The following is a 19213-nucleotide window of genomic DNA, read 5'->3' on the forward strand; positions in this document are numbered from 1 at the left end:
TCGGGTACATTCTGAAATATTAATTTGGGTGGAAGAAATTTTCGAATAAACCAATTTACAAACTGTATCACAATTTTGCACAGAAATTATATAATTTTCGTTTGTGATATGAAAAAATTGTGATATTTTAAAGGTAAATCATTATTACTATAATTTTCATCATATGGAATGGTACTTCTTGTATTCATATTTTTTATTGTTTATATTTTTTATAATCAAATAGGTCTATTCCTTTTTAATTTTGCATGAATTACTTTATAAGATAGAATGCATTAATACCACGTGATTTACATTTTGTGGTAGACTGTCATTGATCCAAGAGTAATATTCCTATTACTTGATTTTAGTGATTTCATTAATTTATATAAAAATGTTTTATTTTTTAAATCTTCTAGGGGTATGAATACATATCAATCTGACTATTTTATACTTTTTCAAAACTCTGAATTATGAATTGAATTATTTATAAATAACAAAAAAAAAATATTTTTATTTTATTTTGTATATTTTTATTTTATTTACTAAATAAAAAAAAATGCTATTGCGTTGAATTTCTTATAGAGCAGTAATTAGAATACGCCTACAGGGATGCTAAACTTTCAGGTTTCGTCCGAATTTATTAAAAGCTTAATAGCGCAATCTTGCCACGTGAGTTATTCAGATAGATTGTGGTTTCTCCAAATTGATAAAATGATGATAAAACAAGCATTAAACTTACCTTGATTCTTTAGATAGTTTTTCAAATGTCACAAAATGATTTTAAGCAATAACCATCATTTGCAGCCAAATCATTTATTTTCATAGAACGTATATTAAGAAAATTTTAGATAAATTGTTAGAATACATGCTATTATTTTTACTGGTTACATTTTCTGTTGAAATATTTATTAAGGTATAGAATATAGATGGATTTTATGGATAGAATTTTGATTATAGATTATATGCAAGAAAAAACGTTGGATAAATAAATGGATTATCTTTTCCTCTGGAAACATTTCGTTTCTTCCCCAGTTACTAATTTTTTGTGGCATAATATACATTAATTTTTTTGATACCAAACTGCTAGAAAACTAGTTAAATAAGTAAAAGTGTGAGAAAATAAATCAAGTTTTCAAATGTTAGGGGGATGATAAATGGAATGGTTATAGATTGAATTAAATCAATAACGAAACTTGCCGTTTTTTTCTCCGCTGCCTTTGCTCAAAACACCCAGAAACTGGACTTCAAATAAAGAAATAAATTTTAAAAGAAATTTGAAATGTGGACGTCGCGCTTTATTGTAAAACTAAAAACAAATACACCATTATCATTTATTTTGAGTTCAAAAGTTTGCTTAGGAAATGCCTATTGCACTGCTTTTAACCCTTTCGTGGGTTAAAGTTTTCTGCCTTTAAATAAATACAATTTAAATAAACGTAAATAATTCTAAAAGGAGAAATAGGGTGACACAAAATACATCAACACGATTTTGCGATATTAAATTGGAAATGAAATAAAAATGTTCCAAGAAAGTAACACATGTTTAAATGGTTGATAGAGAATAAAAGTGATACCTATTAAATTATGGTATCAAAAAATCTGACGTACGTTCAATTCTAATAAAAATTGGTAAACATGAAAAAAAAATATTCTAACGTATTCATCAAGTTTTACTATCTCCTCCACCGAAGTTAATCAAAATAAAATCTTGAGCAAGAGAAATAAAATTTATATAATTGACATCGTGCAATGTATTCATTTCAAATGAGACAAAACTCTGATCAAAACTTTAACTTTCAGCTGAACAAGATATTTCAGGTACAAATACTTTGAAACTATCCTTCATAATGGAAAATACGCTTTGGAAATCTAATATTTGTCACTGAAAGAAGTTATTTGATTCCAAAGAATTTAAATATTCCATTAATTCTTGTCAGATTATTTTTTTAAACTTATATATGGATGATCTTATCACTAATGTTTTGAACGGAAGTTTGCAGCAAACGATAAAAGATACGCAAGCAAATTTTCAATTGGGGTTGGGCAACAAGATCTAAAAAAAAAAAAAAAAAAAAAAAACATTAATTGGATTATGTGAAAGCATTGTTTAAGATGGAAAGTAATAATATATGGTATAACAAATACAAGAGATATTCTAGGAAAATAGCTTACATGTAACGGAAACAACATTTTAAATTCTTTGGTTTGCTTCAACAAGTTTTTCTTGCAAACTAGTTAAGCTAAAAAAGAAAACGGAAAAAAATGTTGTCTTCACAACTCTTCAAGATAGTGATGGAAGGATACTTCTGAAGATGAATCTAAATAAATGATTTTTGACATTATTCAAATAATACAAATGTACTGTTGAAAACTGAAACTTGGAATAATAATGATCCTCAAAGAATAATTGCTTCGTATTGTTACAGGTAAGTATCATGTGTTAAAATAACGTCAAACATTGTGAATGAATGAATTTGGAATATAGTTGACAATGCTACATTCTGTTTCAGTGTTTTATATCCAACAATATTTTCCTTTGTTTATTTAGTTTTTTTTTTATTTATTTCTGAAATGACTGTTGATTGTAGAACTTAATTCAACAAAACTGAATCAATCTCTTGAAAACGCGGATTATAAAAAGAAAGTTTGAAAGGTTATCTGGTATATGGATGAGAAATTGTAGGATAATTTAACATAATCACGTTTCTATTAGAAACATATTATAGATTGGAACAGTTCAAAAAAATTCAACCAATGTATATCGCCATGAAAGTTGCATTAGGTATAACGATCTCTACGTAATCCTAAGATCGCTACATGAGCCCGAGGATTACTACAATATGTATCAAGCAATTATATAAAACATAATATAGAAAAATAGCTCGTTCCATTATATGGATGCCACTAAAATAGGAACAAACGCCCTCGAGGTCGAATTTTTGTCTGATTACAATATTTTTTAGTGTTGAGAAATTAAGAAAAGAAGTGTGCGGGGTGGGGGTGGAAGCCGGAATACTTATTTAATAGATTTTTTTTATTCGTTCTCAGAATCCAAGAATGCTCCTCAGATTGCTTTTATTATTAATTTTTTTTGTTTCATGATTTTATTGTTTTATTGTAGTTTGGTTTGATTCAATTTTGCTGTGATCTTGCTTAGATTTGAATTTGGAAATAATTATTTTGCTTATCATTATTGCTTAATTTTTGCCTTAGATTTATTTTTTATTAATTCTTATCTTCAAAAGCCTCATTTCTTGGGATTTTCAGGTCACGAGATGTCAATACTTGAATGAAAGTCAGAACCCTCATAGAAATCAATAATCCCTGGTTTGAATCCCTACCTGAGGATGATTCTTGAAAAAGTCTTCAGACCGGATTCATCATTTCTAATTTTTCTTTCTTTTTATTACATTTAATTCATTATTGCTTTTAAAATTAATAATTTATTTCTAATATGGGTAATCTCAAGTAAGAATTAACTGTGATTTGAGCGACTTTCAAATTAACTCACAGTTTAGTGAATACGATCGGGGCCTCCCTTTGATAATAGAGGATATATTATTAGCCTAAGTTGCTATGATGGAGTTGCAAAATTATCAAAAGACGCGAAGATAATTTTTTGTTTCAACTTATCTTAGAGAGTATTGATAAATTTATTTTGAAAAAACAGTTTGTTATTTAAAAAAAAAAAAAAAAAATGATTAGCCGTAACCGTAATGTCCGATTCGTATCAGCCTACTGTTGTCGAGATTCGATATTTCTCGTAAATATTGTGTAATTATTAGTGAGAGTGACGAGGTTTGATGGTTTTGAGAAAAACATAAAGGATTTCTTTTTTTCCCCCCAATGTATTGAAATTAATGATTTATTGAAAATTACTTATTTTTCATCATTTGTTATTTCCGGTACGTTTCTCTCCCTTTTTCCCCCCGCTATTTTATTAATAGTTAGTAAATTTTAATACATTAGATCAAACTGTATTTTTTATTGCAGTATTTTTAGAAATTTTCTTGCTATAGTTTTTAACTTTCATAAAGCCAATTAATAAACACATTATCTTCTGAAGAATTTTTTTTTTAATGTTTTTGGATCTGTGATTTTTGAAGTTTCCTTTTTTTTTAAGTCTTAATATTAAGAACGAAATCACGTATACACTGGTTTATGTCTTTTTCTATCATCTAAAATAATAGCATTAAAGTTTCTAACAATCTTTCATTAAAGTTTCCTACAATAATTCATTAGAATTCTATTAAACTAAAAAAAAAAATGAAAATATTACCATAATTTTACATTGAAATTGCATGTTCCTTCAACACAAAATTAATTCATTTCAGTGTGCAATTCATCCTGTGTAATTTATTTTAAAAACATAAAGTAATATTTTTATATTTCTTGCATTTGGAATAACTGCTAAACAATGTAATAAGGAATTAAAAAGTTCTTATGTTTTTTGACAGAATTTTTCCAAATGTTTTTTGGCAACTATATTTTTGATTATTGCTGATATATGAGGATTAAGGTAGAATATGACAAATGTATTTGTAAGTGTGATTTGATATTTTAATCATCAAGTTTTGGATTGTCAGCTTACTGAAATATGGTAACAAAAATTAACAAAATTTAAGTTGTCTAGAAATCTATATGTTGTTAACTTTATTTTAAGTCATTCTTTAATTCATCCAAATTCTTCATTTACTCCTTTATTTCATCATTAAACCTTAATTTCCTACCTCATTTTTATGGATGTGCAGCTTTTAACAAAAAATTTGTTTATGCCAATGCATGATATTGAGAATTATATTTTGGCATAGCTATGTGAAATCAAGGTTGCATTAAATATACCATTGACCATCATGCCTTAAAATATTAAATCTACTTTTGTCACTGAATGAAAATTATCCTAGAGTTTTTTTGATTTTTATGTTTGATTTTAACATATTCAATTCTTTTCTCATGATCCATTTTGGAAAAGTAAAATTTTACTGTGGTTATATTGTAACTATGATATGATTTTTAAAAACTGTTCTTTTAAAAACATATCCTTCCATTGGTGTAAAAGTTGATGCTGCAGTTTTTGTATTGATTGTTCTAATGCCACCAGGTTTATCATATTTAGTAAAGAAACTTATAATAAATGGGAAGTCCAACAGTTCTGTTGTTTAGAGTGCCTGAGGTATTACATAAGGTAGAAATCTTTCAATATGATGAGGTAATTTTTCTGATTGAGTTGGTCTGCATTTATGCTCCAACTTCCAACAACCAGCTAGCTTGATTAGAATAAGTAACTTTCTCTTATTATTATAAAGCTATAAATTCCTTTTCCTGTTCATTCAGTTAATTTACAGTTTTATGAGAACTTTTTTTTTGTCTCTTTTGTCTATTACTTCATTGAATTTTGTTAATTATTTTATATAGTAGTTTTCTTTTTTTCATATAATGCAATTTATTATTATTTGACTATCCATATATGTTTTGGAAGAAATTGTAGAGACTATAATTTCATTTTGATCAACAGGCATTTCATTTTTTTGTGATGATTCCACAGACAGTTTTCAAACACAGCAAAATTATCACATAAATTCATTTTTTTAAAAGTTAACATCAGTTAAAATACAATTTTTAAGAAGTATATACTCAGCTTTTTTTGCATGGACATTTGAATATTAATATTAGATATATAGTAATTAAGTAATATTTATTTGACACTTCCTTATTATAGTGGACTCTGAAATTCAATTACCAAGCAACCAAAATATTTATAAAGTTAGTGGTGAAATCTCTCCAACTTATAATAAGGCTTATAGCTGCAACCTTGCCATCATTCTAAGTGTGCCAAGTAAGTCTGAAGGTCATTATAATAAGGAAGTATGCATACTTTATAATTTCTGCAAAGATGCAACATAAGTGAGATTTTTAGTCATTCTTTTAAATTTTCTAAAACATTTATACCTGCTATTGTGCACAAGCAAAAATTATTTGTTTTAAAAATATTTGAAGGATTTAATAGTGCTTTATAAGCTACTTTCAACAAACAGAATTTTTGTACAAATATTAATGTTAAGTGTTTACATTTCACCAATTTTATTTTTCAGAGATGTTGTCAAGTATAGTAAAAGAACATCAAAGTAAGCAGGCAGCAAAACGAGAAGAATTAGGTAAGTATTTTTATTCATGTTTCAAATTAATATCTGAATTTAATCTTTGTGTACTAACCACATGCTGTTACCAAATTTTTAGTTTAACTTCATGCTGTTGGTAAGCTTTTGTTCTGTCAATAGACTTCAGCTAAGTAATGGACTAAAATGCCATTGGTAATGAATCATTGTCATATTATTAATATACAAATACCTTGAATTTTTATATCTAATTTGAATATAATAATTTTTTGTCATATCATTCAAATGTAATTTTAAATTCAGAAATTTAATTCAAATCAAATTTGTAGATTTGTGGTTTTAGATCTGTTTTATTATTACAATACTCTGTCAGTTATTAAATTTTGTGATGATTCTTATATAAATACATTTTATAACAAGTACAAAATTTTGATTCTGAACAAAATTTCTTTTTTTCTAATATATTTTCTTCCTTTCTTTATCAGAAAAAAAGAGAAAAGAAGCTGTTGTTGCTGCTAGCACTTTGACATCAGCTTTAGTTGATCACTTGAATGTTGGGTAAAAAACTAATTTTTCTCTTCGAATTCTATTATAGAAGTTTATTTTACTTATTTAAATGTTATACAGTTTACTTATTGAATCATTAGCATTTAGATATTTTTTATTGGTATATTTAATAAGTAGTTAGACTTAAGAACTGGGTATTACCAAGCATGTTTATTTTTTCGAACAATAATTTGACAATAAAAGTTGAATTCCTTAATGATTAATAAAAGAGTTATGATCTGTGTTGAGACAATACTATGTTTCTAAAATCTAACCAAACAAGTTTAATATGATTCTTGTAATAATGCCATCTCATCTCAAATCAAAAATATTTATAATATTAAATCCTTTTTAATTACTTGTGTAACTTTGGAGACAGGGTCTTAATTTATATTAGACCAATTAAATTATAATTTTTATCATTTGCTTATTGTTAAATATTAATATTCAAAATTTTTTTGAGTTTATTAGCTTTTGCTTAATAAACACTAAGAATGTTTCTCTTCTGATTGCATATTATATTTAGCATATACAGATAAATTAATTTTTATAATTTTATTTTCAATTAATTTTACTTGTATTTGGATTATTTTATATACATACAAAGATACTTTTCACATTCAACTGTCAACAAAAATGTCAACCATAACTGTAACAAGAAATACATATTACATTATTTAATATTACTTACAGTTTCTGATTGCTTGAACTACCTTTGAATAAACCAGATATATATTGACTATTCAGATTCCAACTATGCTCAGTACTGTTGGAATCTGTTATGTTTAATCAAATAGTTACTGAGATTAAAACTTGTTCTGTTGAAAAAATAAATTACTAGATTAAATTGAATTATTAAAAATTGAAAAATTAAAACTTGCTATTTTTTAAATTATAAAGATTTCAGCTAGTCATCTTTATGTATATCTTGATCAAATATTCTTTTTGCTGTGGGTAATTATATAAACCCACAAAATTTGGTAATTATTTGCAACTTTAAAAAAAAATTTAGTTCTATTTGTTTAATGCAATGTTTAATTTTAGTATATATTTTTTTACAATACCTTTTTATTATGAGTTATATATTATGTCTTGTTTTTGATAATGGTATTTGAAGAAGGATATTTCCAAGATTGATTCATACAACAATGTTTAGATATTTTAATTCATTTCTAATAATGTTTTCATTTTCTTTTTTAGTGTTGCCCAAGCATACTTAAATCAAAAGAGATTAGATCATGAATCCAAGCAATTGCATGCCAATGTCACAAATTTTGCTAAACAAACAGCACAATGGCTACAACTTGTTGAGAATTTTAGCCAAGTTTTGAAGGTAAGTTGTATTTTATTGCTGAATTTTTTACCCCATTTTTTTCTGAGCATTTTAAATGTGATTGCTTTGTATGCAATTTGAATTTAAAATTTATTATTTCACTTCAGAAGATTTTTTATATTGGAAAATAATTCTGTTATTAATTTAAATGAATATAAGTCAAATAAGTTTTCAGATCCAAAGCTCTGGCTTTGGATCTGAAAACTTATTTGAGCTTTTTATGTTTCATGATCTTATTTTTAAAGGGGAAAGAAGAATAAAAGTTGCAGTCCTGGAATAATTACTTGACATTTGTTAAGGAAGTCTGGAAATCCAAAAAGTGTCTACTTTTTTTTTTGCACACAAATATTTAAATATATGAAAGAAGAAACTATAAACTTTTTTTCCTAACTTCAAATTTTTTCTTAGTAATACCATGTGGGGTCAATCTACAATTTCAGGACATTTTCAGGATCTAATAATTAGAATTTTGGTAATAATAAAATAATTTATGTTTGTTATAAAATGCATTCAGTATACACTTGCATTAATATTTTAAGGTTTAAAAAGTGATTAAAAATATATTATTGTAGTACATTTTACAATGTATTTTTATAAAAGGTACTATTGTAAATACATTATTGTTACAATAATGATTAAATGTTATCAAAGATGTTTTTTGTACATTTTTGTAATAGTACTTTTGGTTGTAGTTGATGTGATAAAAAAAGTGTATACACAGAAATAAATTTCTAATTCCTTTAAAATATTCCATTTTACACATATATTTGTCAAAATGCAAATTTCAGCTCTTTCCAGACAAACTTTTTTCCTTCTGTACAATTTCTTGCCACATTCGCCCACTCTTAAAAAGAATGGTGAATCTGATTAAAAATATTCATAAAATTTGTTAAATACGTTCATAAGGCTCATTACGAAATGAAAACTATTTAACAATAAATTACATTAATTTATTTCTTTGTAATCTGTAGAAAGTATTCAATATATATATTATTATAAAATATATTGCTTGTATCCACTTGATATTTTTTGATATCACAATAAATTTAAAATAAAATGTAAAATTAAGCAGAAAAGTAGCTAGTTTTATCATAAGTAATATTATTATTAACATATTTAATTTAATTTCAAATTACTCATATAATAAAACTATTTTGAAAAACATATCTTTTTCAGTGAAAATGTTTTTTATATGCAAGTTTTAATATTTTTTAAAAGAACAAATATTCCATTTTTAAAGTATTTTCATGAGCCATTATTTGTTGATTTTAATATTGATTTTTCTGGGTTTTAAAAAAATCTAAATCTATATTAGTATAATCAACATACCGATACCACTAATAAAGTTGAATGTGCATTGGTGTTCTACAATCCAGGCTGTTGGATCTACAGCTACCAAATTTGACAACTATACTCTTTGAAGGGTGGTAATGTGCACCTTGGAGTTATTATTATTATCATTATTATTATTTTGAAATTTTTATTTAGAATCTTAACTAAAAATTAAACCAAAATTTGGTATTTTTCAACGATAACTTAGAAAAATTTTATTCTTCAAAGATAAAATTTTGACTGTTTCAAAATTTTTATAATTGCCTTTTTAATGATACCAATTTAATAGTTGTGTGAATTTTTGCTAAATTTTGAAAGTTTAATTTTTTTTTTGTTTGATTTCCAATAATAGATTATTTGTATGATTTTTTCCATTGTTGAAAACTAAAATAGAAAGATTTTACTTAATATTTTCGTAGTTTACAAAAAAGTAAAGTTACAATATTGCAAAATTTAAAAGATAAATGAATTGAATATTTTTTCTTTTAATAGTGTTATAGCTATGATGTTATGGAAGAAAGGTTCATTTACATGATAAGTATAACTAAAACACTTAAAATAACATGGCTTTAATGTCAGAATCCTGAGCATGGAGTTCTAAAAAAAAAAAGAACCCAATTTGGAACCCAAGACTAGTTTAAAATAAGTGGCAATACCAAAGAACTAGTATTGCCACCCCAAACATTGTTGTGATTTTGCCAACTTTTACTTACAACTAGATTGTAACTCCAAGATATGCTATCAATGATTATCTGCCATAAATTCTTTCCATTTTTGAGATTAATTTCAAAAGCATTTTTCAAAACCTTGATGGAGACCCACAGTTACATATATTACTCATTTTTATTTCATTTCAAAGTTGAAAGTTCCTAGATATGCCATCAATTATTGCCTTCTCTCCTCTTCCATTTTCAGAAGATATGGTAAATGCAAACCTCATCCTGGCTAACTTTGCTAATTTTATTCTTCATATAATTTTGCTGATTTGTTTACAAAACTAAATTGTTGGACTGTACTATATTTATTGTAGTATTATAATTCAAAATAATTCATTTATTTGTTATGATAAGTTGTAGCTCATCAAAGATGATTGATATAACTAAATTAATACTATTTAAAAGCTCTGCAAATAACTGTTGAAGGAGAGTCATTTATATAATCGATATTAAGATGGTACAGCATAGTTTTTTTTGTAAACAATTATTTATATTATTTAAGTCGTATAGCTGTAATAATAAAAATCATTACTTATTTTAATTTAAACTTTATTGTATTTATTATTTTATAAATTGCATTTCCCATTATTCTGGATAGAAAAGGAGGAAGGCAATTTTAATTAAAATGTGTTTTAAATTTAGTTTTTATTTGCAAAAAGATAGCGAAATCTTATCACCAAATAAATATTATATACATTTTGAATACCTTAAATTTGATCTTTTTTCAGGAAATTGGTGATGTTGAGAATTGGGCTAGAAGTATAGAAAATGATATGAATACTATATCAAGTGCATTAGAGTACGCTTATAAAGGTGACAAATATTTATCAATTTCCAATATTAATATGCATCTTAAATATATTTGATAAATCTTTAATTTCATTTATATATATATATTTTATATCAATTTTACAAAAGTTGTGCTGTGTTTGTTTCTCTATACTCTGGTAATTATAGATTTTCATGTTTATGTAGTATAACATAAAATTATTTTTCTCCCTTTTTATATCATTAAGTAAATGTTGGTAATTCAATATATAATCTGTAGATTTTATTAAATAATTTCCATAAATTTTTTAAGCAATATTTTAAAAGCACATGTCTCAGTAGATTCTGCTTTTCATATTGCAATTAAATTTTAATATTTAATTTCAGCAACATAATAAGAAGGCATTATAAATTTTTGAATGCATGCTTATGTATAAATTAAAGAATTTTTTTTAATATATATATTTTTTTTCCTTAACAGTCTAGTATTTTTTTAGACTGAATTTTCAAAGCCACAATTTTTAGCCTTATATTCATCATAGAGCATTAAAAGAATTAAGTACAAACTAATTTTATAACAATGTTAATTTTCAAAAAAATAGGATAATTCATTAGGTATGTGTATAATTCTGATAAATTGCACACACACTCATTAGTTTGTGTTTTTAAAAATTCTTTTTCCTATTATTTAAATTCAAACATATAAATGTAACAACTATTATAGTCTGTGTATTTTCTGTAGGCGATTCAAGGTTGCATTTTCTACTGCATTATTGGTACCAGACAACCAATAACGGAGTAGAAAATGTGACGAACTGCCTGCAGAAAATACGCAGAGTATAAGTTGCACCCCACCCCTACTTTTCTCAAAATGCAATTACTGTAACTTCATCTGACATTGATTTAGCAATATGAAATGCGTCACAACTTCACAAAATTTCAAATTCAGTATTTTTCTATTATTTAAATTCTAAATAAGATAACATTTTGCCTTGAAGATATAAAATCCTCAGCCATATTAAATACTACTTTTATGAATGATGTGTTCACTGAATGTGAATACAGAGGAAGAGACTTGAGATATGTAGAAGGTAGGACTTATGAACATTCTAGCAATTTGCTGACTGAGGGTGCTGTAGTGAAATTATTAGAGTTATCTTAAATGACTAAGCGAAATGAATGGGTGAAAAAATGGGAGTACCACCACTGTGTTTGTGTACAGTGATTGTAAATGGCCTGCTTTAGAAACATTTGTTTATTGACATATTGCATTTTTATATGTTTATTAAATTTCATTTTTATGGTTCTTTGAAACTTTAACAACCTTATGAAACAGATTACTTTACGAAAAATAAATAAATATAAATAAAAGTGAGGAAAGTTAGAAGTCGTCAGAAGATTTATTAAGTATAATGACATAAGAGCAAGTTTTGGCCATACTGCTACAAACAAGTCATTGGAAGTGATTATGTATCTTATGTACCTTTTCAAAGTTTGCACTATTATTATTCTCCAAAAATGGTGATCATATTATTTTTGTTTTAATAAGCATTTTAATATTTATATGCATTCAGACAGTGATGTAACAAAATTTTACAACAAGGCATTTTTTCCCCCCCATGAAAAAGAGAGAGAAAAAAAAATTGGTTTTAGAAAATTGAATTCAGTTGAAAAAAACTGGTTTAAAAAAATTGAAAATAATTTGTCTGGCTTTAAAAAATTGAAAGCAATGTATTTACATTTCTGCTCTCTTCTCACCAAAACTGTCGCATATGACAAATATTCCTTCCCTGGTAATGCCTTACAATTACATTACTGTTTTCAAGGCATGTTTTAGCTTTTTATTTAAAACAATCCACAATCATTGAATTCTTTGAAAGTATTTAATGACTATATTTTTTAAAACTATTAATATCAGTAATTGCATTTATTTTTATTTAAATAATGCATTAATGTCACTGGTAAGCAAGGTTTCTATTCCATGTTTAAGTAAGTGCTAATTTTTATATTAGAGTGTGTGTGAAAAAGAATGTAACATTACAAATATTTCATCACCTAATATTAATTTTGCCATTTTATATTAAAAAAGTTAAATAAACACTTGCAAATATTAAAGCTAATATAAATTATTGTGACAATGTTTATAAACATTTAGAAAAATTTAAGAGAACTTTTGTGAAAAAAAAAATGACACTCATAAATTTTTTTTCAAATTTTCATATTTTATGTAACAATGCCTTAATTGTTACTTATACACACAGTCAGTAGTTTCCCTATTAAGATTCTAAGTTATTTCTAAATATATTGTACACTTGATTAAATAATGTTCTTCTGTTTCTGAAATATCCTGATTATCATTTATAGTTCCCATACTTAAAAAAAAAAATTCTATGACATCCTAAATTTTTAAGACCTTTGAATATGCCATTAAATATTTATTTTATAATTAGGATTTCGTTTATTATGTGTTGCAACATTAAAAAAACAATACAAGTTGCTTTTTCTAAAACGTTCAATCATTGTTCTGATTTTTTTTTTTTTTTTTTTTTTTTTTGTAAGTAATGAAAATTGTGTTTGCAAGTAATTGCAACCATACTTTTTAATATTTATTATTTTAACAAATTCTTTGCCAATACCATCTTTGTACATAAAGGTGGAGGATAACTTTGTTTTTATCAGTTAGAGGAAAATGCCGGATATTCTTTTTACCTGCATTATATTTAAACATGACACAGATTTGAAGCAAACTTACAACTTTGCAAATTAAGGAATTACTTAATCCAAGTCATTCTTTTCAGATTTAAAATTAATTTTATGAACTAAGGAATTGTCACACCTAAACACTGAGAAGTAAACTAAATATGGTTATTTATGCTAGAAGTATTTGAGGTATTAAAAACATTGCAGAATTATTTCATAAAAAATTAATTAATCTCAAAAATGATAAAAATCGATAAAAAAAAATATGAAATCCATAAAAATATTTTTATGTTGTTTGCACCTTGGACAATAATATTTTAGAGGAATATTTTGGATGTTTTTTACTTGCAATATATTGTTTGTATTCTCCCATCTATTTTTGATATAACAATTTTGCCTTGCTGTCCCACTCACATAGGGAACAGTAGTATTTTTGCATGGATTAAGAATGGCAATTATTTTAAAGTCTGCACATATGTCCCACTTATTGCTTCATAAAATCGAATATTTGCATCATATCTTCATAAAATTTTTTTTTATTAAGTAAGGATATGCTATTGAAACAGATGGTAGGGTATTTCATTTATATTTGAGTAAGTTTTTGAGCCATTGGAATACAATTACCGAACTGATGTATAATTCCAAATTATATTGTCAATTTAAAGCAGACATCAAATTGTTTATAACAATACAATAGTATAAATCACCTCTTTTTTTTGGGGGGAGGCAAAATATTTTCTATTTCAAAAAATGAATATATTAGTGGTCTTTTGTTAAAGATATAATTTTGTAAACTTGATCCAAGCAGCTCTTTCTCTAATCGAATGTATAAAATTTATCCAAGTAAATTCTGCTAAAATTTTTATGTGAGAATGGTAAAAAAATTATTTCAGATACATTCTTTTTCAGCAACTTGAAATCTATAAGAAACAACCAACCTATATTGAGGAATGAAAATTTTACTAAGATTTGTTTTTCAAGTTATTATGTTTCTTTATATGATCACTTTTTTAGTAGATGTAGTGATTGTATCTGTGATGTTACAATCAATACATCTACTAAACAAGCTCAGTATCTGAGTTAATAAATAAACATTTTTTATGTTTATTTAGAAAGGTTATTTTGTTGTTTATATAATGTAGATATAACAAAACACCATTTATATGTCTTAAATGACTAATGTAAAAAAATTATAAATTTAAAAATATATGATCACAATTTTAATTAAAAAACATTACAAATTTAAAATTACTAATGCAAATCAATTAAAAGTACTAATTTCAAAGTTTTTTTTTATGTGGCACTAATATATTGCATACAAAATAATAATTGCATTTTATAAACATTCATTGATGGAGAGAAATCATACTTTTCCATATCTTGTGTTCCAGTTATATATTTCTTAATTCTTAAGAAATTCTTATTCTAAAGAATTAATTCTTCATTTTAATTAAAAAATATTAGACAATCAGCTTGCCTGATGATATTTAAAATATCAAATACAACATTACGAGTCCAATTTAAATTCATCAAATGTTTTTTTTTTTTTTTCCTCTAGTATCTCGCCATATAAATATAATGCATTGCATCTTTAAAAGAGAATGAAATAACTTCATCATAGTTTGTATTATAAAGTTATAGTTTGTATACTGGGTAATTTGCCTCCTATTAATTTGTCTAATTGTAAGTAATCCATACTCAAGAATGTTCATTCCCTCTTTTCTTTAATAAAAAATGGAGAAATGATGTTTGAGGCATAAAATTTGTGAATTTTAGAAAGGGGAAAAGTGTGTAAATTAATTAATTTCTCCTTACAATGTTTCTCCATAGTGTAATAAAATTACCTGCAAATGTAAACAATGTATAAATGAAACATATAAATAGTGCTTTACTGTATATTTATTTATAATAGTAGATTTATATTAAAATCCTCCTGTTATCCATAGGAATTGTATCTTATATTATATCTTCCTGTTATGCTAAGGCTTATTTTCAGTTAGGTCTAAGATCAATAAACATGTCATAGGATATCAATATTCCTAAATTGTAATATTTTTGATTGCATTTCTTTTGTGCATTATTGAGATACATGATCATTTAAAATTTTATTTATTTTTTAGTTGGACAAGAAACGTGAAATTCTTTCTGCTCTAGCATTTTATGAGAGAAGGTGGGGAAAATATCATGAGAGAAAAGCTTATGTAATATTCATGTAAATATAATTTGAATATATATGAAAATGTGAATTGTTCAATATATTAAAAGATTTGTCATTAATCGAACTTATGTAAGATCCTATGTACTATATAAATAATTTATTGTATTTATAAAGAGAAAATTTTTAAAAAATTCTATATTTAAATATAGTAAAATCTTGACCACATTATTGATTTATTTAGGCTAAAACAATCGCATTCAGTTGAGTATAGCAGATGAATAGTGCATTAGCTCTTTAAAAAAATGTAAAAAAAGATATCTGTAACAGTAATTTTTTTCAATGAAATCATTAATTTTTATCTTTATAGATACAATAGCAAGCTAGTTTATCTTGTAAGTAGAAGATTATATATATATGTATTAAAAAAATTTAAATGACTTCTCTTCTCCTTAAATAATAAAGTTGGATTTTACAAACAGTATTTATCTTAATAAGTAAATTAAATATCAATATTATTATGAATGTAATAACATATTTCATGAAGTGGATAAACTTTTCCTTATAAAATGAGGAATTTAGTGCTTGAATTGCAATTAAAAATAAACCCAACTGTTGATAAGGGACCAATGGAAACTTAGCAAAACTGTACCTAACAAAATTTCAGTCATAACTCTTGTGCATTTTAAATTAATATTAATTGAAAATGATTATGTGAAATAAGATACAAATGTTGAGGCAAGATTGAAGGAGGTATTAAGTTTAATAAAAAAAATTGATTTGATTATTTAAATATAACTGTTACCTCAGAGAAAGAAATTTTTCACTTAAAAGAAAATACATTTAATGTGGAATCACTTGTGGAAAATTATGCTGAAAATGAAATGTCTCATTTCTCTAAACCTGTCAGACATCGCTTAGTTTATAATTAAATAACTTTTGTGATAAGGCATCACTTAATACAAAATGTTTTTTCTTTCTTTCTTTTTAAAATACAAGGGATTGATCTTATTTTGAAAGCAAAATATCTTGTGTTTTTCATTGCACTGATTTACTGTTCTTAATGTGCAGGAACTTATAAAGAAGTAAAATAGGATAAAGGAATTTAATGTCATGAATTTTTTTAGAATGCTTAAGAACTTATTATTGGATAAGCAATTTTCAAAATAATAATGGTAGCAACAAAAGAAACAATTTTTTAATGAAGTAGAATATTTTTAAAGATGTGAATGATGATGTCATTCTAAAATAATGGTCAAAAGTGATTTCGTATAAATTAATTGAATAATTTTGGAATTTTTTTAAAATTTGTAATTTAAATAACTTATTTACTTTTTCTTATAATATTTTGTATTTTCTTATAAGGAAGTTTACTGAGCTTTTTTTAATTTTGGATTAAATAAAAGAATTTCTGCTGGCAACTGAAAACATCATTGAGGTTAAACTATAATTTACATAAAATGATAAAAGTATAAAAAATTTATTAAAGTTTCCTTTTCCATTTCCTATAAATTTGCTTTAAATGTTTATTTTTATTATTGGCATTTCTATTGATGTTACCAAAATTAATATTTATCATTTGTTACTGAGAAAATTCCAATCTCTTTATTAAGTTAAATGAATTTTTTGTGTGATTGGATGTTTATTTAATGTGTCTACTAAATAAAATGCTTAATATTTGTTTTATTTAATAACTACTTATGGAAATGTAAATTTATAAATTTTATATGAAGTTATCTTAACTTTACATACTTATGGAATCTCAACTGTAGATTTACAATTTCAATAAAAGATTTTAATAAGGCAAATTTTATGCAGTTTTACTTTTGACTGTTAAAAACTTTCTATTAGTACATTTTTGTAGAAAGGAAGAGAGGACCAAGATGCTTTTAATTTAAATTGGTCACAATTAATAATTCATAATTCTTTTTCCTTACTTAACTGCAGTATTTTCAGGACTCTTATATCTGTATGTAGCATACTTTTCACTTCTGACTTTGAAACATCATTGAAATTTATGCAAAGAATAGGAATAGCTCATGCTCATACAAAATAGAATTTTCAACTTATTTTAGCATCTACATACAATTCTGATTAATTTAATTTTGCATGTGATATTTAAATGTCTATAAATTAATCACTTTTTCTTTTAGAGTTTTCAGTCTTCAGGGGAAAGATAGGAAAAAACAATATGCCTCTCATTTAATAAAGGGAGAAATCTTTTTAGTACTATTTTTTAATCAATACTGTTTTCTCCCTAATGTACTTGTATGATGTAATTTAATATTCAGCAGACTCCAGCAGGTAGGAAAGTTATGTTAATAGTTTTCATAAATGTTTGATAAGTACAATCCATATGTGAAATGTGGTGGATATTGGTAACCAGATATGGTTAATAAACCTGTACAATGAATTCTGGGATTATTGACACTTTTCATTTTTATGCAATTCAATTTCCAAACATGATGAATTCATATCTGGGAGCTATGAATTTTTCCTGTATTTGGTATAAAATATTTGCTCTGAACTCAGTAGCTGTGCTCAGTGATTTTCATGTTACCAGTGCATGCTTGAATAAGAAAGTATATTTATTTACATTATATGGGTTGTGAAGGTTAGAAACAGATAATACAGTTATGTTAAAGAAGATATTTTAAACAGTTTAAATACTTTGTTTCTTCCTTGCTACACATGCACAATGTAATATGTATGTTCAGTAGACCCTGTAAGTATGAAATTGCTCTTGCAGGAATTAAAAATATATCTTTTAAGTTAAAAATATATCTTTTAATGCACATGAAATTTGAAAATGAAAGAAAAATAATGATAAGTAAAAAATGCTATGCAAAAAAAAAAAAAAAATAATAATAACAACCCAGATATTTATGCATTTTAACTTCAATGATTTTTTTATTGTTCAACTATTGTGGTATAAATTTTAGTAATCGAAAAGACTTCAGGGAATGTGATTAAAAAAAATTTTCATTTCTGCATCAAGTCAGAATTTTCCCAACTAAAAAAGCTGAAAAATCCCCAACCAGGCTATAGTATACTATGAAAAATATTAAGCATTTCTTTTTTACAATATACTGTTTCTATTTCTTTCATTTCTAATTGTACCCTAATTTCTTATCTCACAAGCATATTGTTCCAAATGAAAAAATATTCTTTAAATGATGGCAAAAAAAAATTATATTTTATGTTAAAAGCCGATTAATGTGTTTTTAAAAAAATTACGGAATTTAATTCTTTATATAATCTTCCAGTCCTATTAATCATATTTTGTAAAATATTTTTGATGCATTAACATTTTAAACAGCAAATATTTTAGGATAAGGGTGATGAATTCTCAGAACATTGCAAATTTTTATCTACATCTACATTCACTGCTAAATAATTTTCTCACAAGTACTATTTTATGACGAGGTGAACTGAGTGCAAACCTCTCTTTGCTTTGGCCAGTGCCTTTAATAATGCATTCACACTTTTGTATATTCATTGATGTGATACTTTTCACTTTTAAGAAATTGAAAATTAACAACCCTTCTTAAGTGAGTGCTTTCTTTTA

The 19213-nt window shown here is 25.1% G+C and overlaps 1 protein-coding gene across 3 annotated transcripts in view; it reads left to right on the forward strand.

Annotated features, from left to right (window-relative positions):
- Window positions 1-15772, forward strand: part of LOC129957426 (biogenesis of lysosome-related organelles complex 1 subunit 1-like) — a 35500-nt gene extending 19728 nt beyond the window's left edge. The window contains exons 1-7 of one of the 3 annotated variants that reach the window (XM_056069738.1): window positions 3769-3884; window positions 5699-5815; window positions 6072-6134; window positions 6581-6653; window positions 7842-7974; window positions 10751-10835; window positions 15611-15772. In XM_056069738.1, coding sequence (XP_055925713.1) covers window positions 6074-6134; window positions 6581-6653; window positions 7842-7974; window positions 10751-10835; window positions 15611-15627 — 369 coding nt within the window. In that variant the 5' untranslated portion in view covers window positions 3769-3884; window positions 5699-5815; window positions 6072-6073 and the 3' untranslated portion in view covers window positions 15628-15772. Of the gene's footprint in view, window positions 1-3696; window positions 3885-5698; window positions 5816-6071; window positions 6135-6580; window positions 6654-7841; window positions 7975-10750; window positions 10836-15610 lie in introns of those variants that run through there. The other 2 variants (XM_056069736.1, XM_056069737.1) reach the window with 2 other exon arrangements.
- Window positions 15773-19213: the final 3441 nt, after the last annotated feature.

Source organism: Argiope bruennichi, chromosome 11, assembly GCF_947563725.1.
Source record: "Argiope bruennichi chromosome 11, qqArgBrue1.1, whole genome shotgun sequence".
In the NCBI taxonomy this organism is placed as follows: domain Eukaryota; kingdom Metazoa; phylum Arthropoda; class Arachnida; order Araneae; family Araneidae; genus Argiope; species Argiope bruennichi.